This window comes from Labrus bergylta, chromosome 16 (assembly GCF_963930695.1).
Source record: "Labrus bergylta chromosome 16, fLabBer1.1, whole genome shotgun sequence".
Taxonomy (NCBI): domain Eukaryota; kingdom Metazoa; phylum Chordata; class Actinopteri; order Labriformes; family Labridae; genus Labrus; species Labrus bergylta.
The window spans coordinates 17,512,864-17,536,577 of NC_089210.1; the positions used below are offsets into that span (position 1 = coordinate 17,512,864).

General features: G+C 43.6%; 1 protein-coding gene across 1 annotated transcript in view; it reads right to left on the reverse strand.

The window, feature by feature from the left end:
- Window positions 1–22,642, reverse strand: part of cacna1aa (calcium channel, voltage-dependent, P/Q type, alpha 1A subunit, a) — a 91,657-nt gene extending 69,015 nt beyond the window's left edge. The window contains 1 exon segment of the mRNA XM_065964791.1: window positions 20,399–22,642. Coding sequence (XP_065820863.1) covers window positions 20,399–20,745 — 347 coding nt within the window. The 5' untranslated portion in view covers window positions 20,746–22,642.
- Between the last annotated feature and the right edge of the window lie 1,072 nt (window positions 22,643–23,714).

Consider the following 23,714-nt stretch of genomic DNA (forward strand, 5'->3'; position numbering starts at 1 on the left):
AAGTCTTTTATTGGTACTTTTTGATACAATTGATCTTTAAATGAACTGAAATTGCATCATTTTAAAACACAAAAGGTACAGGAAAAGAATCTAAGTTTCAAAAACATTTTGACAAACCTTATTTGTAAGTACAGCTAAAGCCAAAGAGCAGATTTGAGCTTTAATTATATTTTTTCATTTGTGTCATCTTCAAAAAATGCTTGACGTAACAGTTTTATAAACTTTACAAGGACGTTCACAACTTCAAATAGGGTGACCTAATTAATATGCAAATATATGCAGAAAAAATCTAATCCGATTTTAAGTCTATTGAGAGTTTGGATAATCTATTACATGGTAAGAGAATTTAAATAAACGTATTCTTAGTATAATGAAGATACATGAAATTATGACAAGCTAAATCCTGCATACAGTCACATACATGGCAGGGCACGGAGAGCACGATGAAGCGGTTCATTCAAATGTGTGCACACTCATAATATCAAATCAAAACATCGTCCTCACTGAGGTTTCTTGGTTTACACAGACGTCTGCATGACGGCTCCGAGTCTGACGCTAATTAAATTAAGTGAAGAAAAATTAGGAAAATATCAACACTCGAAGGTCAGAGGTCAAACTGAATCCACTGAGTCAGACGAACAGCTCATAAGGACTCATGTCTGTTTCTCACTATCACTGCCACAGGCGCGCACAAACACACACACACACACACACACACACACACACACACACAAACCATCATAATGAGTCAGTTCAATATGTCCTGCTAAGTGTATGTTCTGCTAACACACCACCCACACAGACATACAAAACAAACAAACAAACAAACACACACACACACAAACACACACACACACACACACACACACACACACAGTGTTGGTGTGTGATAGCATGCCCGGACACTGAGTGAGATTTATTGTGACATCACCATTTGGCTCTATGTACATAACGTCTGAGGGCGAGTTCAGTGAGGGAGAAAGAGAGACAAATGGAAAGAAGGAGAGAGTTTCTCTTGGTACCTCTAATTGGGTTTGTCACAATCTCTCTCCCTCTCTCTCTCTCTCTCTCCCTCTCCCTCTCCCGCTCCCTCTCCCCCTCTCTCTCTCTCTCTCTCTCTCTCTTTGACACACACACACACACACACACTGGCGGTGTCTTCTTAAATCAATCCCCCTGTCTCGTTAAGGTCACAAGATGAATAGTTGCGTTTAAAGGAGAAGAGAGCAAGCGAGTGGAGGGAGAGAGAGAGAGAGAACGAAGGTGAAAGAGTGTGAGGGGGATGAAGAAGTGGTCAGAAAAAGGAGAGAGGGAGGAAGACGCTACAAGAAAGGGAAGATAAGAATAAGGGAAAAGAACGGAGGGGCATACCCTAATGTTCATAATTATTACACCGCTGTGTTAAAAGCTGGATTCTGATTGGCCAATCTCGCTGAGCAATGGCCTGCTTTACCTCGACAGATCACCGTCGTTTAGAATGGGAAAAAATGGTACTAAGGAAAGTAGACGGTTGCTAGGGGTTACAGCTGTTATCACAGACTCTGTAAGGCAAACGGTAATCATATCAATCCGCCGAAAGAAGTCCGGTTGATTTGACATCGGTCTGTTTACCGTTTGAGAAGGAGAAAAGTGAGGATAAAAACATAGAAACAAAGACATAAAAATGGTACGCTACGTTGGAGAAATCTACACATTTGGTTGTCAGGGAGCAGAACATGTGATGGGACACGGCGGTGTTTGAAAGACGGGTATAAGAAAAGAAAAATGTCAGCAGACTCCATGGCGAGGGAGAAGAACTGTCAGGTGCTGCGCTGATTCACACGGATCGGTTCACAGTGTTTTCGATTTAGAATCAGACGAAATTTTCACGTTAATGTGCAGCAAGTTTAGCTGATTTTCAGAAGGTTACAGAGTGGACCGTTGCCATGGACGCAGCTCTGACTGATTCTAACGCAGCTGAAGAAACATCTCTTTGGCCGTGTAACTAGAGGAATGATGTTTAGTGAGTGGGGTTGCTATCGAGGAGAAACCCCTTCAGAGTGAGCAAAGTCCTTTTTTTTTTTATTATGAGCACATTTACATGGAGCATTTAAAGAAGGAATATCTGCTTAGACTGAACCTCTGTTTTTTTGATAGATATAGATGTTTTCAATTCCATATTCTCTTCTTTCACCTCTTTGTCACCTTTTTCCTACTTCCTAGCTCCCTTAGGCAGCAGCCATTCCCATGACAAAAGGGGGGAGGGGAAATATTGAATGGTGAAAGAGAGTGGAGGCTATTAATGGAAGCATACATCATAACGTGTGTGAAGCTGTTACATGTACATGCCTGTGTATGTGTGGACCTCAGACTGTATGTGGATGTTTGCTCTAACCGGTCATCGTCAAGGGGAACCCAAAAGCTGCTCTAGCTGGGTCCAAAGCCAATATGTGTGTGTGTGTGTGTGTGTGTGTGTTAGCATGTGTGTGTTTGCTATAATGCACATCTGTTTGACTGCTCTTAACATGCATACATTACGAGAACACCCAGGGCACCACTCAATTAGCCTCCCTGCCCCTCACAAGTGTGTGTGTACATCTAGATATGTACGTGTGTGTGCGTGTGTGTGCGTGTGTGTGTGTTTGTGTGTGTGTGTGCGCGTGTGCGTGTGCGTGTGCGTGTGCGTGTGCGTGTGTGTGTGTGTGTGTTGAGCTGTGAGAGGGCAGGGTGTCTTTGGCTGAAAAAGGTAAAGCAAGAGAGGAGAGGGACAGATATAGAACTACTGGGACAAAGGGGTAATTTGTGTGTGCGTGTATATAAAGCTTTGCCTCATGAAGGTTGTCCAATGTGTGTGTGTGTGTGTGTGTGTGTGTGTGTGTGTGTGTGTGTGTGTGTGTGTGTGCGATGATCATTTGGCCTCTATTCACATGGCAGCCATTTTTCCTCTGATGTAACACTCGGGGTGGGAAGCTCAGATGCCGTTATTATGGTATAACTGCTGTGTTCAAGGCCAAAAGTAAATGTAGGAATTCTGATAACAGTCAGGAAGTAAGTAACTGCAGATTGATCAGGAAATAAAAAGATATTTAACAGTGGAAATCTGGAGAATTACCCAATCGAAAAAAACACATCAAACATAAAAATGATAATTTTATCGGGAAGAATTCTGGAGGCGGGGGAGCAACGTTTTCAGAGTGAGAAAAAGTTCTGTTTTTCTGTTGTAGTCTGAGTAGTTTCAGCCAGATGAGTTTTAGTAGCTTGCAGGAAAACAGTCCAAGAAAAAAGAATGCATGGACATAATGCAATCCCAGACTCCAAGAAGAATCATTACATGATCATTTGTCTTTCTATGCATTTTTTTTTAATGCAAGTTATCTTTTTGGGGCCATTTTTGCCTTTAGCCGACAGGACAGCTGAAGAGAGACAGGAAATGTTAGAAACAGAGAGTTGGGGATGACATGCAGCAAAGTGCCGAGGACTATCACCTCTGTACACGGGTTGCAAGCTCAAACCACTGCGCTAAACCTGCGCCAGATTAGATATATTTGCATCCATATCTTCAAAGAAGCGCAGAAAACAATCCTGTTGTAGATGTCATCTCTCCACTCGATATCCATTTAGAACAGGGATGGGCGACTTTGGTCACAGCAAGGGCCACATTCATTTAATTCTCACTGCCAGAGGGCCAAATTAAACGATTACAGTCGATTATGTCTCAAATTAACTCAACATATACCAGTGATCAGATATTATTATGGACATACTTCTGGTTTTCATGATTTCATGGCAGATTTCATCACGTTTTCTTCATGTTTCCAATTAATTGATGTGTAAAAAATTAACCTGAGGGCCACATTTAAGGTCGATGGGGGCCGCATGTGGCCCCCCGGACCCCCAGTTGCCCACCCCTGATTTAGAAACTCAACTTACTGGCGGTTGAATGAGAGTGGCTGCGGACCATCAGAACCAAAATCTCCCACCACAACAACATCTTCCTCTGTGCTACATCCTGGTCCTGATTCTTACTGGAGCTGTTCTCTGATTGTAGCTCATGGGCTTTGAAATATGTTGTTTAACCTTGAAATAAGAAGTGGCCCTCTCGATTGTCTCCAGCTGTTGTGTTTTCAGTTGCTCATCATTTTGGACGCAGTTAAAACTGAATCGACTTTCAGATTTCCGGACGTTTTATACGAGTAAGAACCCGTAAAACAGCAGCATGACAGTTTAACAGCCTTTTAGCTTCACACCCTGAACGTGACGTCGGAGGAAAATGGCCGCCCCGTGAATGTGAGGAATTCTTTTTCAAGATGCCTGCTTTGATCCCCTCTCTTACCCAACGTGTGTGTGTGTGTGTGTGTGTGTGTGTGTGTGTGTGTGTGTGTGTGTGTGTGTGTGTGTGTGTGTGTGTGTGTGTGTGTGTGTGTGTGTGAGGCATCCGTCTCCTGAAAGATGACACACACACACATCTAAATGTATAAAAATCCAGAAGAAGAATAAATGAATCAAATTCTGCCATGAAACGTTTCAATTATGAATCTCCTCTTCCGCCTTCCTCGACCGCTAAATTTAGCAACATGACAGAGTTAAAAGCAAGGGAGGAATCAGGGGTGAGGCAGGGAGAGAGGAAAGACGAGGGAGAGAGAGAGAGAGAGAGAGAGAGAGAGAGAGAGAGAGAGATGAGGATATGTTTCTCTCACCCTCCTCCCGCCCTTCATCTTTGTTATGTTTTCTTTGTACTCAGTCTCTCTCCCGTGTTTCTCGCTCCACCCAAGCTTCTGCATATTCTTTCTTTTTTGTTAACTGTCTAGGTGTGTGTTTGTGTGTTTGTGTGTGTTTATACACTGTAACAGGGACAGTAGTAGGTCGTGCACCGTGTTGTCTCGCCAAGAAAAGGGGAAGTGAGGCCTTTGAAATACTTCAGCGGAGCCAAATGACGCACACACACTTATATATACGCACTTCTGCTGGCCTTTTCCCAACCTTGTCCATCCAGCTACATTCACTCTGTCCTCCTCACTAAAGCCCCATGCCTGCTCCTTACTGATATATTTCTCTCTCTACCTGCCCTGTTAAGCCCCCTCTCTCTCTTTTCTCCCATAACTCTCTTCTTCCATATACGGTATTCTCTCCCTCTTAGTTCTTTCCTATTTTTTCTTAATCTCCACTCTTCTCCTTTCCCCCTTCTTGTGTCCCCGTCTCTAATGCTTTTCCCTGCATCCCTCCTCAGTCTATTTTTTTTTTCATCCCTCTGAGTCAACCCATCAATCATCCCTTATCTTTATCACGCCATCTTCGCTCAGTATCGAATAAGATGCCGCATCAGCAAACGCACCGACAGCGAGAGACGCAGAGTACGAGAAGTGATGAGGAGAAAAAAAGAAAAAAAAAAAGGTTGGAAAAGGAGGAAAAAAAATATGGAGGGCTAATTGAAGGAGGAAAGCTGTCCTGTGGGCACAGACATGGCTGAAAGGAGTGAGTGGGGAGGACTAAAAACGAGAGAAAGGGGAAGAGAGGACGGGGAGGCACAGAGGTGAGGAAGAAGAGAGGAGGGCAGAGAGGAAGAGGAGAGCTGAATGAGGGGGGGGGGGGGGAGAGAGAGAGAATGACAGAGGGGTGTGAGAGGATTGCGGTATTTTCTTCTCCTGAGCGCTGTGTATGCTCTGTCGAAAGTAGGTTAGTGGCAGCCAGCGCACACACACACCAACACACACACACACACACACACACACACACACACACACACACACACACACACACACACACACATAAAAGAAAGGGAGGGGAATAAAAGATAGAGAGAGAGAGAGAGTGGGAGGGAGACTATACATTAAACTGTCACATACAGTATGTATAAGTGTATGTATGTGTGAAACTGAATCACTGCAGCCCTCACAAGCTTCCACAATTAACACTCTTCACACTTTTCTGCAACATCACATGACCATATGTCCCCCCTCCCCCCCTCAAACTATTGAGTGTGTCACATTTTGAAGTGCTTCAATCTGATGCAGGATGCAAAGAAACAAGGTGTGTATACAAAACACACACATGCTAACACACACAAACGCACAGACACGTGCATTCTCATGTCACCAGAGGCACATCTCGTCTATCAGAAAGTGATTGACGATCGGTTCTGAGGCTGAACGTCCTCCATCTCCATCTTTATCTGGGAGACTTGTAGCTGCTTTTAGCTCAATCCATTAGCGTTAGCCTTTCTTGTTGTTGCTTAAAACTGAAAAAAAAAACGGTTGTGAGTCTTTGGGCTAACTTTGCATAAAACAGGAGCTTTATTCACAACGCTACATGGCACTTTCCAAAAAACTGCTATATTCAAACCTGAGCTTACATTATCTGGACCCTGGATGCTCATTACTGTATGTTTACAAAAAATACATATACCTTACTTCTCATGGTACATTGTCGTAGTGTTTTTTTAAGTAGAGACCCATAAGAAACATGCCACACTTTTTCCAATGCATTCATTTCCAGCAGCTCCCCTTTCTTGAAGGTGAAAGCTCCACCTGAATGACTGCGTATACAGGTCTACCTGATGAAGCTCCTGGAGGGCACAGAGTACCAACCAATAGAAACCATGAAGACTCTTTAAACTGACTTGTGTTTAGTCCGTTATCAGGCTGCATCCTCAACTTCAACATTTTTGTCAGAAAGCCTCAACAAAGCTGCGCCTCACACCCCATCCAAGCATGTGCCATATTGTGGTTCACATGTTCTGAGCACGCACACACACACACACACACACACACACACACACACACACACACACACACACACACACACACACACACACACACACACACACACACACACACCGCAGACAGACCTCCCTTCACTTTTCTGCCAATGAAGTCCAGACCAGCTGCTACCCTCTGGGACGGTGCCAGCCTCCTATTAATAAAACCCAGTGTGGTAGTGTCAGCCTCTCTCTCACTCTGACACTCACTATTTGTGATTTTTCTTTTATTAAATAAATATGTTACTGTTTACATTCATGTGAAATGTGTGATAATAAAAAAATGGCCTCCACAAAATTGTAAAAGTCCTTATCATCATCTGATCAAATTAATATCAGAGCGACAGGACTAAAGCACCGCATGAAAAGGATGTTGCTATTTATTCTGTTTTTCCTTCTTTCTGTGTGTTTGTGAGCGGAGTTAAACTGAAAACTTTGAGTCCTCTTAAAGATGCGTTTTTAATCTTAAACTTTTTGTTTTCTCCGTTTAGTCTCAAAAAAACACCCGTGATGACTCAGGGATTTTTGTCTTGTGCAGCCTTTATGAATGTATTGTGTTGTTTTTAAAAAGGAGAAGAGGACAAAGGGAGAAAATCAAGAACTCACTGAACTCGCTTAACGTAGCAGCCTCCCTGTTCTCTCTCAGTTCCTCTATTTGCCACCTCTCCTCCTCTCCTCCCTCCTTCCTCCCTCTCTCCGTCCTCTTACATTATGCAGCAGAGCTCTGGCAGAACGGCTCAAATGATTACTTCATTTTCTTGTCACTTTTCCCTTTAGAAGCACTGATTTGATCAAATGAATGGGATAAAGCACCCTGGTTGAATCCTATCTAATTATTTTTGATAATCAGCAGCCAGAGCAGATAAGAGACAAGGCTGAAGCACTTCATTTTATTCCTGCATCACACATTTTAATTTGCGTTTGAATCGCAGCATCTTCTTATTTCTTATACTTCCTCACATGTTCACATTCAGCAATATTTTTTATTCTCTTAGATATGAATGGAAATAAGTTGCATGTCCACAAACTTTACCCGGGAATCTTGAAATCTGAATCTTACCATTACACAGCAACTCTAGGTTCAGATCCAGATATCAGGTAGAGAAAGATTGGGGAACAACATGCGGGGAAGGAGCCACAGACCGGACCCGATCCTGGGCCGCCCGCCTAGGGGCGAGCACACCTACCACTACACCACCGGCGCCCTACTCATGTTTTTACAATAACATTTGACCTATGTCTGAATTCAGAAGGAGGATAAGCAGAAACCTCCAACTTGTTTCGGTCTCCCTACTAAACACCTTTTTGGAAGAGAAGGTCCTCAAATGGACACGACCTCCACTGAGAGGATTTTTTCACATTCAGCATTTTTCCTGCCATATTGTCAAACACAAACTCCTGGACACATCGTCAAATTTTTTCGGGGTGAGCTGCATGTGTGAATGCAAAAATGATCAATTTCCCCGTGTGAGGATGTCCTGAGACCGGTGCATGACTACATGAAAATATTGTCATCACAGCGTCTGCCTCTGTAGCATCATCTGCCTCTTCCCTGTCGTTCTTTTCACATACTGTCCGACCTCCTGAGATCCTCCTCTCCCGCCGTGAGGTGCATGTGCGGAAAAAAAGCCACTCAAGAAGATTTCAGCGGCTAGTCTGGAACATTTGGGAGTGTGCATAATGTGAAAACAGCCATACCGTGATCATCAGCAGGAAAAGAGCTGAGACGAAAACACAGTCTGATATGAAACCTAGAAACAAACACATCTCCATTGCCTCAGTGCTGCAACAAAATTCTACATTTTTCTCCAACTTTGGCAACATTTCTGAATCCATTGCCAAACAAATGGGAGTGCCCGAAGGCCAGTTTAGCCCTGCTTGGCCTCTCTCAGTCTGATTTAGCATCAATCAGTGTGTTTAGTCCTTAAATCGCCCACTTCTCCTGCCTGTTTACTCCGCACGGCATATGTTGTGTCTCCATCTCACCCCTGCCACTGCCTCTCCCTCACCACCCACGTACAGCCGAGTTGTCACTTTGTACAAGATGCTGACGCTGTGTGTGTGTGTGTGTGTGTGTGTGTGTGTGTGTGTGTGTGTGTGTGTGTGTGTGTGTGTGTGTGTGTATCAGAGCAGCATTTACATTGGCTGCATGTTCAGGCAGTGCGGTGAACATGTTTGTACATCTCACAACCCTTTCTGATGTAACTGTGTGCACCTGCCAATGTGTTCGAGTGTACATGTTAATGTGTGTGAGTGTGTTTGTGTGTGTGCCAGCACACCCTGCAGGTGGAGTGCAGGTTTCCAGCAGTGTTTGTCTAGTAACAGCCGCAGCACATGACTAAAGAACACGGGCATGAAAAAAAATCAATCCATCACAGACTCTCTCCCTCTGTCTCTTTATCTTTCTCTCTCTCTCTCTCTCCACGTATCTGAATCCCCAAAATAGCTCTGCTCCACGTCACTGCACCCCCTCCCTCCGACACACACACACACAGACAAAAAAACACACACGCACACACACTCATCCAAACCAGCCTGCAACTGAAACTGAATAATTCAACAGAGCCAGAATGCACAGCTAAGAGAAAAAGGAATAAGAAAAATGCAGAGGGAAAGGAGAGAGAGAGAGCGAGAGAGAGAAACAAAGAGGAATGAAAAGAGAAAATAAGATCTTCTTCTCACTTGTGTGTAAACATAATCAGATTTCAGCATGTAAATGTAGCATGTTTATCATCCAGGAGGTTAAAGACAGTGAAAACAACGTCCTGCAGGTTTTTAGTGTTAAGGGTAATTTCAGGTGACAAACAGGACAGGAGTATGAGGTCCTTGTCGGAGCTTTGACAAAATAAAGGAAAGCACCAGATCAACTAAAGGCAGTGTGAAACATCTGTGCACACCTGGTTTGACTGACACCGCAAATTAAGTCAGCAGCTTTCACTACCAATGCTTCTACAGTGATGTATCTCCTAGTTGATACATGGCAGCGTGTTTCCATATTGATTTTGCTTCCATTTCTCAAATTGCCACATATGTTACAAGGGCAGCCATCTGCAGTGTATCAAACAACAACAACAACAAAAAAAACAGCTACACATTGCATTTATCGAATTTTAGCGGATCAGCTCACAATCTGAGACAGTGGAAGTCAGGATTTCCAGATGCTTCCACAGCACTTTATAGTGCTTCAAGACTCATGTTGATTTGGCTTAGACTTCAAAGACAAAGGATACAGTTGTAGAAAATTTCACCCCCATGCAGCCGGAGACTGGGTGGGGTGTATTATATGACGCGGTAGGGACGGATGATGCAACAGATTCTGACACTATGATGATCATTTTTGCCTAAATATCGATGCTTCCTCAGCATATTCATGATATGAACAACAGAGCAGAAAGGAACATACTGGTGAGCAGTACATTTTGCTGAATATTTCCACATCAGCTCGACCCGACTTCTTGCAGAAAACGTACTAAAGGGCTGGAAGGCAGAATGCTGTAAAGGTTGGGAGTGACAGATTCGTCTTTTTTGCAGTCACACATGCACCTCATCCCGAAAACATCAGGACGATTCTCTGTGCATTTAAACTAAATCAATGCCAAAGATAGAAATGCCAAATAAATATGAATAAAAATGTGAAATAATGCTTTTCAGGATCTTAATTTTCTTTTATCAGTTTTTTTATTCAGACTTTAAAAAAACACTTTAGAGTTTGACTTTTTTTCCCATACACTGAAGCATTTACTGCTTGTGATGCAAATAGTTCGTGGTGGTGAATGCATTATTCTGCTGAGATCATCTGAACCTTTTTACATTATGTCTCACAGCACACACTTGTTATTACTTTGTGCAAATTTAAAAAAAACGTGAATACATTTTCAGTTCGGAAAGAAAGAGATGGACAAAAACAGAAAGAGAAAACCGAGAGAGGGAAATGATTTCTCTTTTCCTCAGATGAACTCAGTGTTCCTCCACCTCAGTGTAAGAACACAGTGGGAGGACAGACAGATATATTTCAGTACACACACACACACACACACAAATATGTACACACACATCCAGGCCTCCAAAAAAGATGCTACTAATGATCAGTATTACAAAGTACAGATATATGCCGTTACAGGTGAACCTGTTTAATGAGCATAGTTTAAGTATAGACAAAGAAGTCTTCTCCATTTTCTCAAAATGTCCACTGATCGTGGCACCAGATTGGTTGGCAGTTGTGTTGCATGCACCATGTATAGAGGCTATAGTCCTCGTCGCAGTGGCCGAGGGTTCGACTCTGACCTCGGCCCTTTTCTGCATGTCATCCCCCGCTCTCTCCTCCCAACATTTCCTGTCTCTCTCTTCAGCTGTCCGATCAAATAAAGGCAAAAACGCTCAAAAAATAAAATATCCACTCATCAATCTGGTCACCTATTCTGACAAAACACTACAGGGGAAACATAATGCATGTAGCACGATATGAGAAAACTAAAAAGTCATGTTTCCATGTGAAAATAAATAGGTTTGGCTTTCATCACAAGCGCAATTCAGTTTTTAGCACTGCGAGTCTGCCCGTAGGGACTCAGGATACAGATCAATTCACACATTTATTAACAAACAGTCAAAGGTACGAGATAGGTGGACTGAGCCCAGAGGGAACACACACACAAACACACACCAACATGAGGAATAGAGACACACACACACACACACACACACACACACACACACACACACACACACACACACACACACACACACACACACACACACACACACACACACACACACACACACACACACACACACACACACACACACACACACACACACACACTTCTTATCCCCAACAATAATGAGCATTTTAACTTCACAAGACTTTTATCTGTCAGCATGTTCTGCAAAATTCCCCCCTCCCAAAAAAAAAAAAAAAAAACATCCAACAAATGTGTTGAATTAGCATCACAAGAGGCAGAAGAGTCCAATTAGAGAGAGGACAGGACGCAGTGGAGGAGAGCGAGTGAAACAGCAGGATCACAGGGGGGGAGGGGGAGAGAGAGAGAGAGAGAGAGAGAGAGAATGATGGATGGGACAGGAGTGAAGGAAGAAAAGTACAGGTAGTGAAACGTGAGAGGAGATGACAAAACTTCACTTCTTATCAGTCAAAGAGACAATGCAGGGGAGGGGGCAAAAGTGTGTTTGGGTTTTTAGGAATGGCGATGGGGGGCATTAGCAGAAAGTCTTTGTAAAGTCTGTCATACGTATATTTGGATTGCAGCTACAATTTGGAGACAACCAACCACACACTGTGTAAATCATTAATGTTGCCAATGTGAAGACACTGATTGATATTTTGACTACCAAAAAGGTACCAGCAGGCCGTCACCATGCACCATGTGGGGTTTTCTGGCGCCAGAAGTGTTCAGAATCTGGGGCGGGAGAGGATCGAGGGGTGTGCAGTTATCAGAGCTACAAAGTCTACAGCCATCAGAATTCATCTGCTGGAGAATGAGCTCTTTGACCGTTGTATTTTTTTTAGCAGATTAAGATTCTATCTGTGATGCTAAGTGACCTGATTTGATGATTTACTTCACTTCATAATAATAATAATAATACATCAGACGTTTCTAGCGTTTTTTAAGTACTCAAAGACGCGAGGAACAACAAAACAAGCTGTGAGACCTTGTAGTAGTGGATGTGTGCCTTTTATCGATCTATTAGTTGATGAGATGTTGTCTCCTGTAACGCAGCCACCAGCCACAAGTCAGGGTTGTAGCTCCGCTTAATATGCCATACTGCATGATGCTCTACTACCTGGATGTAACGAGAGCACAGAGGAGCGCAGAGAACAGAAGGCCTCTCTTTTGAGCTAGAATGAGCAGATTAAGTTTTATGTAGGCTGTAACCAGAACAGGCGCGTTAAGCGGTGCTAGCATGCTAACGTTAGCCACGTAGGGCAATATTGTTTACCCGACGGCGCTGTGATCTTGTGTTTAGCTTAGAATAATTGAATGGTGCTAAATGTTGACTGTTTTCTGAGGGATTTTTTTGAAATCGACAGACCAGACGCGTAGTCTGAGTTTGAATTTGCGTTTCGTGGACTTTGAAGTGACTCGCCTGGGAACAAAGAAGCGAACTCACCACTCACTCATGGCGGATGAACAACCGGTTGAGGTATAAGGTTGAGTAAAATATAAAGATTTCATCCTATCATGTCTGCTTAAAGAGGAAAGGCCAACAATATCCTGAGCTCTATGCACAGATAAATCAAAGAATGACAAACACACCCTGGGATCTGTTTTTGAAATTTTTCACTGAAAACGCCATTGTGGTGTAAACAAACTGCCAAAATGCAACAGAAGGTTATTGTTTTCTTCTGAAATCATTGTTGTGTAAACAGGGTTTTAAACGTGGGACTCTTGTGTGGACAGGGTTAGGGCAGTTGTTGGTTTCATCTCTAAACACAGTAAACCATCGCAATGTTCGGTGCTAACTTTTCTGTTTCAGATCAGGGTCGCAGTTGGAGACACTGTGATGGTGGTTAACTTTACTTATGGATGGGTAAGTAGTGCAGAGGTGAGTTTTTAAGGGATAAAAGTGAATGCAATATCTGTCTGTAAGTGACAATCACTGATGTGTGTGTGTGTGTCTTCCATCTGTAGCTGCAGCACCTTGAGTGTTTGTCTCCCCTCGCTGCTTTGTGTTAAATGATTTATATGCAGACAGACAGTTTGATTCTTCCCCTCTCTCTCTTTCTCTCTCCATCGTTTCTCATTAGTCTTCCCCTCTCTATAAAGTCTGTCTTACTGCCCTCCCCCCCTCCTTTCTCTGCCTCTGTCACTCAATAGTCCATCTCTCTGATCTTTCTCTCCGCTCTAGCTGCATGTTAGAGGCAGAGCAGAAACAGCTTTTTACCTCAGCTCTCTCTCACTCGCTCTTTTCCCTTTATTCCTCCACTTAAGAAAAACTCAACTCGTCCACACACACACACACACACACACACACACACACACACACACACACACACACACACACACACACACACACACACACACACACACACACACACACACAGACACACTGCTGCCTTCCTCAGACCCTTACCCTGACCTCTTAACCCCTTCTCCAAAGATCTTGAACGCAAATGAACCAACATAAAGTCTATGCGTCTGTTATTTTGAGGCCGTCCTGATCCGAGAGAGACAGTGACTCATGGATGTGACCGGTTTGAGGACAGAGACACAGAATCAATATGAGCACAGTGTGTACTGTAAGAGAGCATGTGTGTGAGTTTGTGTGTGTTTCCCAAAGAAAGACAGGACAGAGACCAAAGCGTAAGAGCGAGTGGCAAATACACACAAATGAATAAGCACGTATACATAAAAAGAAACAAATCTCAGACACACGAACAACCCGAGCTGATTTTAAGTCGGTGAAGTTATCAGCTGACAGTTGCAAGCTGGAGAAAGGCCAATAAATAATTTAGATTCTGCAGCGAATGTAGATCACTGACTCTCTACATCCACCCAAAAACACACAGGTCTCTCTCTCTCTCTCTCTCTCTCTCTCTCTCCATCTCTCTTCTTGGTGTGTATCACTTGCTCTCCGTCTGTCTCTCTTAAACCCATTTTTTTCTCATATGCACTCCTGACAGTTTCTAGAAAATTTCAGGCAGACTGGGGAGGGGGGGGGGGTATCTCAGGGGGAAGGACATGAAGTATGAAGCACGACCAATGCCTCTTGTAGTTCAAGTATGAGTATGTACATACATAAGTATGTAGTATGATGATTGCTGCAGGCAACACAACCTATGGTCGCCTGTAAGTCGCAGGATATAAACGTCACCAACCCCTCCCACCTGCTCGCCGTGCATTTTTCCTGAATACTTCACGCTGCGTTCTCACATCAGCTCACCCTGACTGGTAATGTACTCGGGAGCTGGAAGGAAAAATTCCAGGCAATTTGGGTTCAAACACGACGCCTATCCTGAAAATTTCAGGAAATTTCATAAAAATTTCAGGGAATTTTTAGGAGTTTTTTGAACATGTGAATACAGATTTAAACATCTTATATATATATTCCCACAAGGGCTTGTGGTGCCCTGATTAGGAACACTAAATGTGTACTAACTTTCTGTGGATACAAACCAGGAAGTAACAAATACAACACACCACCGGAAGCAGCTCAGTCAATTAAATTAAACTCCAACAGAGGTGTCAGTGCATTTACCAATCCCGTTTATGGTCAACATGATGGACAGTTACAACTTACTGTAACCAATGAGATGATTCTTAAACTAATAGAAGCTGGAAGAGGGGGAGCAGCCAAGCATATAGATTAATCTGATGAGCTTTGAACGGTCATTTGATCTCTCATTGATTCTGGGTCATCGAGTGGGATCAGATACAGAAGAAGAAGAAGAGTAGGACACAACAACAGACTCACAAGAACATACTAAACGAGCACATTATCACAAAGCTCAAGGTGTGCCATGTGCACAATTTAAATAGAGATGATTCACATTAAATAAACAGCTACATAAATATTCAAACATGTGGACGGGTTGTATGTTTTCAAATTAGATTGACTTCCTCTCCATTTACAATAACAGTGGGATAGTGTGTGCTGATGACGCAGTCTACACCATATGGTGTGTGTGTGTGTGTGTGTATATGCTTGCAGGTTCTATAATTAGTGCCCTGCAGATTGTGCACATTATGAACCTAGCTGACACATTAGGGTTAGGAATTTCTCCAGAGCATGACACCTGATACGCTCCTGACAAGGTCGAAAGGGCATAGAGGGGGTCAAAGGTCAGTAGGACTGCCAATAGAGAATTCATATCTAAGGTCATCAGGTGTGACTGATCTGGTTTCGAGTGTCCCATCCATGTAAGATGATAAGTGGAGTCTGAGATCATTGTTAGGACAAGAAGTAGAATACATGTCCTCAGCAGCACTTCAGAGTTCTTTCTCTGAGTTAAAGACCCAAAATAAATCTTGAATAGATTATTTTTTAAAGGCTTTATTTGCGATTTTTTTGATCCAGTAGATGTCGCCCTTGAGCACCGGCATGAAACCAAAACAACTTGCGCTGCATTGTTGTGTTAGCATGCTAATGCTAGCGATCTTTATTATGCTCGTATCTTCACACTGCATGTAAATTTACCTGAAATGAGCGTGATCTAGAAACACAGTTAAGCAGTGAGTACAGTATGTTCTTCTTCTTTTCTCTAGTCCCTCAATTAAACAACTTCTATTTGTGAAGGGAGGAGTCAGCCGGCTGTCCGTGCGATGTAAACAAACTGAAGATAGGACTCGGAAAACTCTGAAAACATCACAGACAGTGGGACTCGGGTGTTACACCCATTGTAGACAGTCATGACTCACAGAGTTATTTTCAGAGGATATACTTGATTTATATTACATTTAAGTGTTAAAAATCACATATAAAGCCTTTAAAGAATGAGAACTGCAAATAACAGCGATAACCATCTCAAAACAACACAAATGAAAATAAAAATACATAAAAATCTGATGAGGTTGGGTGCAAGCTGGCCAGTGGTTAGGTGGAATGTCACATGTACAGAGGCTACATTCCACCATGCAGGTGGCCCTGGTTCGAGTCCGACCGGTGGCTTCTTTTCACTCTCTCCTCCTTATTTCTAACTCTCTCTACTGTCCTGTCTCTGAAATAGAGGCATTCAAATCCCCAAATGTAAAAAATGCTATTGCATGTTATTGTTTCTGTCCATGTGATGAGAATTTATTTTAAAGAACCTGAGGCAGGATGGTCCCTCAGCGCCGTGTGTCTAAAGGTCAGTACCTTTATTTACAGTGAGGAAGGACACGTGTTGGTATTATTCATATTTAACAATATGTCTGCCACTTGTTATGGAAAAGAAAACAGAACAGTAACAGGCCTGAACTCTAATTAAAACAAGCAAATATCTCTGTGCTGTATCTAAAAGTGGATGTAAGAGAATAGAGTTATTTATAAGGCACTCCCGAGGGTCTGAAGTCAGTTCACAACTAAATAAAGCTGCAGGTCAGAATTCTGCTGAATCGTGAATCCACTGAGACTCGTACAGCGGCTCAATCAAACAACGTTTCCAATCTGAAGTCGGTGAAACATCAGTGAGATGATCAACATGGCAACGCTTCTGTTGGCTTCAGGCTCAAATGAATCAATCTAAATTCCTTTTATTTCCCCTGAACTAGGGTTGTCACGATACCAGATTCTAAAACTTCAATACGATACTAAAAAAGCAACAAATAATATCGATACCTGTTTCAATACCACAGCAACAAAAGTAGAAGTCCCAGGCAACCACAAGTAGGTAACTTCAATGTGTTTTTTTCATTCTGACATATTGCAGGCCAACTCCTGCACGCTGTCTGGATTTCAGACCTTTAAAGCTTCAGTACATTTTAAAGTTATCAGTCGTTAAAATAATAGAGAGTGCATAATTTTTAAACACATTGAAAGAATCAAAGTATCACAAATGTTGACAACCTCGCCCTGGACTCCAACACTGCGTCTTCACTTTGTCATGCATGCAGTGAGATCTCATATTTAATGTTGATCTTAATTCTGGCCAAATGTCCGATAAGCGTTCTATAAATGGAACCATTATAAAATTCATATTGAAAACTTTCCCTCATCGCAGATTCTGTTTTAAAACCGGGAATACAACTTTCTTGTATTTTTAAACTGCTTCTTGTCTTTATTTGATCAAGGTTTGACATCATGAGCATGTAGTACAAATCTGTGAGGGTGAATGATCTGTGTTTGACCAGACAGGATTGGACCAAAGGTTTCTGTTTGACTCCAGTATGCAAAAAGACTGGAGGTACAAATGCTGTTTCTACACATGAAGCATTTTAAAGACAATAAACATCTGCAGAGTGATACAGAGTACAGACTGAATGTCCATATTTGTAATACAAACTTTGACACTGTTCGACTTGAATGTAAAATGTGAGTAGACAGTTGATTTAAGTTTAAGAGCAGATAAAAAAGGTCAGATATTAATTTGGATAAATGTATATGTAAACAGTTCTATAAATACCATGGTAACCATGTCACTACAGCAGTGTTCAGATCAAATACACTTTGCATGGAAATTGATGAGAACATTTTGACACAGTCCACGACGCTGCAGCAGGCTCTGGAGTTACCTGAGGTGACCTTACATGCTCAATATGGATGTTGTCTCCACACCGCCTCCTGCAGAGTGTGAACGTCCGCAGTGGACTCAAGCTTTTTCGCAGATTAAATACTCTAGTAGTTGCAAAGACAATCAAACACCAAACAAGCAGATAGTAATAATATAAAGACAATTTAAGCATTTCAAGGATTGCAGTTGGTCGGGTCATTTATGTTCCAGCTCATCTTGGTTCGCTTCACCACGTAAGGCCACAGAAGTAACAAGATTATCTGCGGCCTGAAACGTACTAAAGGTTGCCCGCAATACACCAGGTTATAGAATGAATACACAGTAAAGCGTTGTTGTGTTCTCCGGGGAGAGGTGTACAATGTTAAACTCTATATTCTGTACAATTTATCACAATCCAATAAACACCAAAAAAAAAAAGACGAGGTACGGCTTCAGAAATAACCCTTAAATTGAATCAACAGCCTGACACAGTCGCGGCAAATATTGAACATTATAAGCTTCACAAAAGGCACAACTTATTGCAGAGCTATTTTCCTGGATTATATGAGACTGTTCTATTGTATCAAACGACTCTGTGCAGGGACTGTGGGCCTGAAAAGACAATGCAAATACAGCAGATAGATATGTTATTGGAACTTTCAGATGATATGGAAAAAACTCCTCCTCAGCTGCTTTTGAAACCATCTGAGACCAAGCAAACATGTTCCCAGAAACCAAACAGAACCCATTGTATTGTCAGCAGTACATACAGCTACATGTTCTCTACCTCTGTTTGTGTCAACAATTACAGAAAGCTACCAAATCTGTTCTGTTCTTTGGCTTATTTTCCTTCACCACCCCAATCTCTGTCAGGCTTTGGATGTTTGCCAATGTGCCAAAATGATAAATCAAAACAAGAAGGGGAAAAAATCATCTTTAGGTAAAGTGGTGCGCACTATTTGGAGCAAATATATGGCTGTTTAGTATTTAAGACAGAGACCTTCTTTTATTGCAGACCCGTCATGTAAGCACAGGTGTTGCGGTGACAAAAGCATCCTTCACGTAAAAAAAAAAAGGAACCCAAAAATTTTACCTTCAACTGTAAAAGTCTGCCACATTGAATCTCAATTTAAACGAATTTCCTTCTTAATAAAAAGAGAGACTTCCTGCAGACACTCCATCTGTCACTCACACACGTCCGTCATGTAGAAGGTGAATAGACTTGATTTAGAGGCACTCAAAGTTGCTCCTACATTTCACCAGAGCAGCCCAATTAGTGTGTGTAGTTATGTGACGGCACAAGCATTGGCACAGATCAATACAATCATTACTCCAATTTCCCCCCTCTTGTCATTAACACTCACACAGAAACTTACTTCCACATTTGCACGGATTCCCACAGACTTTACACAAATCCTGCAAATGAAAATTTCACTCACTTGCTATTTTCTCCACCGAATGGTGCAATACGTGCCGGTGTAATGAAAGATGAAATGCAAGGAAATGCTGGAAATGTAACGCTGTCACGCTCGCTGGTTATAGTACATAGCACACACACACACATACACAATCATACACACACACACACAGTTTGAAAAGATGCAATTCATTTGGTGACACCTGCATCTTGTGATTAAGATGAGGCTCCAAATGGGAAAAAATGTAAATACTGTGTCAATGCACAAGTTAATAGCCTACTACAGTCTCTCTTTCTCTCTCTCTCTCTCTCTCTCTCGCTCTCACACACACACAAACATCAAATCTAGGAAGACACCTGCATCATGCTGATATGGAAGCTGGTGTGTGCATCACTACAAGGACACACACAAATGAACACACACACATACACACAATTTGTAGCTGCTCATTTCACCCCTCTCTCTCTCTCTCTCTCACTCAGTCTCTCTTACTCGGTCTCTCCCACCTTTCCTTGCCTCCTTCATCCCCTCCCCCCACTCTCTCTCTCTCTCCTGTTTCTCTACACTGGCGTGAGGCTCTGGGCCTACACCGCACACATGCTGACATCAGCAACCAGCAGCGCCCCCTAGACACCCCCTCCACCACTACCATCACCAGCAGCAGCACATATTGTCACACACTCACTCACTCACTCACTCACTCACTCACACACACAAACACACTCACAAGATACACAGGAAGCGTAAATCAGGCAGGTCCCACGCGACTGTGACATGAAATTGCTTACAAATGTGATTGATGATGATAAATAGCAACATAAAATATACCTCTAGTTGATGCCCCCCCCCCCCCCCCCCCCTTAATTAGCTATAAATTACATGTGCACTGCCTGTGGCACCTCCTGTAGCACCCCCTAACATGGGCCTGCCTTTATGTATGTGTTAGTTACACCTTTGTCATTAGGACTTAGGGGCCTATAACTCCTGGAATAAGAAAAAAAAAGCCCCCTTTCAATCAAACATATGTGTGTACATCAGGCCTTACCTGATCCTGGGGCCAGGCCTACACACCAGTTTACTCACTCTACAACAGCAGGTAAAGGATATGGCCATTCGGTGATCTTTTTGGCGTATTTTCTGACGAAGTTATCCTCACTGAAGATGAACAGCGAGCGGTTGACTGTGAAACAGTTCTGGCGCACGGGGATGGGGTTATACAGAGCCATAGTCCGGGCTCTCTGCGCCATAGACTGCTTGTACACTCTCTGGCCCCCGGGACCTCCGGGTGGACCGTGACCGTGCGCCCCATGGCCCCCATGTCCACCGTGGCCATGCCCGTGTCCGTGTCCGTGTCCATGAGGTCCTCCTTGCCTGCTACCACCGCGGCCGCCCGGGCCCCCTCCGCCGGGCCCCCCGCCGTACCTGGCCGGTACCTCATCTCCAAACCGCGCCATTCTCTGGTCACCGAAAGCCAATCTTCACGAAGCAGCGGAGAAGGAGACCAATGCTCAGCTGTGCAGCCACACAACATTACATCCCATCTGGATCAGAACGTCTCATATGCACAACGGGTTGTGTTGTAAGCTTCTGCTAAACACCTGCGGCCGGCGAGCAGCTCTGGTCTGGATTCAGCAGACGAGGACGCCCATGAAGCGTCTCTTCTCTGCGCGTCTCTGCCAACGGCCAATTGTGGGTGTGAGGAAATTAAATATGTGGTCGGTTGGCTGACTGGTTGCACTGTGTGGTACTGCTGTGGGGTGCCTCAGTCTCAGTCGGTTCTTCTGTCCGTTCAAAGCAGGTTTTTATCCCCAACATGAAATCATGGGGAGACTGTAGCGAATGAACATGAATGTTTCATGTTGTCCATGGTTCATATCTACAGCAGAGCGCAGCACAGCCTCCTGCACCTCTCTGGATGGTTATTCCTTTACTCTCATGACAGCAGGGAATAACAATCTAAACGCCTCTGATATCACACAGGCCTCAATAATTAGATTGTCCAAAATCAATGTGGAAATAATTAACAGCCTATAGCTGGCGCTGTCAGTGGTGATCAACTTAGCATTTTAAAAAAACGGCCGTGTTCCCGAAGACTTAAAAGGCATTGGAAACGGGAAAGCTACGATTATTTATTTATTTCTGAAACATCCGCAATGTTTGGCACAGTGTGTGGCAATAATGTGGCTCCCACCTCCTCACAGTTATTTCACCAGTGAGCCCTGACAAGCCTTGAGAGCAGGAAAATGCTGACATTTGTTGTTAAAAGCACCTTATTTCAGAGAGCACAATCTTGAGTAGAAAGGAGAAAGAAAAAAAATACCGTTTTTCTTCGAAACGATGGTGTCATTGTTGTCGAGCGTTGTTCATCAAATTATTTTTCGCAAAAGAATTCAGCAGAATTCCTCCTTTTCTGCAACCATCATCTCCTCTCCGTCACCTGCGCGGCCATCCAGGAGCTGAGCAGGGGACACACGGACGGCGTCGTCAAAGACACGGGTATGACGGCCGCTCCTCCACCGCTTCACTCCCTCTCCTGATCTCGGTTCGGCCGGTCGAGGTGCAGCAGTGCCGAGAAAGTCGCTCACCATCCCCGCCCCGAAAAGTCTACCTTTTGTCGGCACAGATAAGCCCAAACGTCTTGGCAGAGCGTCCTTCCTCTCTCTCTCTCATTGGAGTAAAGCACTCCTCGCAGCCTCCTCTCTCTTCGTCCAGCGGCCCCAAGGGGAGGAGGAGAGGGACGGACGGACGGACAGACGGACCGATTGATGTGCCAGTGAATGGATGGAGATAAAAATAAAAGGGAGGGGACCGACTATTTCTTTGGTGTCTGCCTATAAATCATATTGATCGCACCCGCGCGCGGAATCGTTGTCTTTCAGTCAGCGCGAACTATAATGAGCGCCTGACGGGTTCTGCAGCAGCACATGACGCACGCAGCTCGTCCAACTTCCAGACGTATGTCACGGACAGAGGCTCCGTCTATTGCCTGGTTTTAAGGTGCCACGGGCTTTTAGCAGAGCAGGACTGGACCTCTAAACTGCCCAACTCCAAATCATTTCCAAAAAAAGACGTAAACAGCATGTTTGCGTAAAGGTGACATCAGCGACTTTGTGTCTCTCATATCCTTCCATTTCTGTGTGAGTGTGTGATTCAGGACCTCGTAAGTATGCTCATTATAGCTGAGTGTGTGTGTGTGTGTGTGTGTGTGTGTGTGTGTGTGTGTGTGTGTGCGTGTGCGTGTGTGTGTGTATGTGATGGAAAGGCGGGGTGTTGGCATCATGCAGCATGTGCACAGATTCAGCTGCAACCAAAGCCGACAATGACTGCGCGCACGGTGTGTGTTTGTTAGAGAAGGTGGATGGGGGAGGCTATTCTTAGCAACAGACATTTAGAAATTAATGGACGAAGAGAGCTCTCCTCCCTCCCTCCCTCCCTCCCTCCCTCCCCGAAACCAAGTCGAGGATCTTCTTGCCAGGCTCCCTCTCCTCCCCTCTTTTCTCCTCTCCCCTCCACCCCTCTCCTCCTTCCTCATACCTACCACCAAAACTCAGGTGCCTCTTCATGGTGCGACCATATGCTCTATGACAAAGCCCAGGCACAACACACATTTTCAATGACATAGAGGCAACAAGGACAATATGGATGAAGAACTGCTCTCTATTTCTAGTCAACATTCCTATAATAATAATAATATGTGTGTTTGTACTATCCGAGTTGGTATTGGTCTTATATTAGTCAAATGCAATGAGTCACTCAAGACACAAAAACAAGGGGCCCCACCATGTAAAGTTCCGGAAGATAGGAGGAGGGGATCATTCTGTATATTTGTATCCCACAACATCACAGGACAACCTCCTCTTCATCTATTATGAGACCTAATTGATAGACTCCAGAAATAGCCGCTTCTTTGAATGGGAAATGATGATACCAATACAGATTTAAGGGAGACCGGGGGAATTAATACACCTCGTGCAAGATATTGAATCAGGACAGGAAACCGTGCACGTGCCGCGAGGACGCAAATCGATAACTGCACGACCTTAAACGTCTATCCGATATGTCAGAGAGAGAGAGGGTTTGTTCACTTAAGGAAGACTTCCGGCTGAGGGGCGAGACTGACCCCACCACAAGGGCACGAAAGGAACATACTGAAATACATAACTACAGATAGAGAGAGAGAGAGAGAGAGAGAGAGAGAGAGAGAGAGAGAGAGAGAGATAGATAGATAGATAAATAGATAGATGGATAGATGATAGATCGGTAGATAGATAAATAGATAAATAGATAGATGGATGGATAGATGGATAGATGGATAGATAGATAGAGAGATAGAGAGATAGAGTGGCTCCACTTCAGAACCACGGACAGCACCAAAACCTAGAACCACATCAGCACCAACTACAATCTAGTCAGGACCACGGAG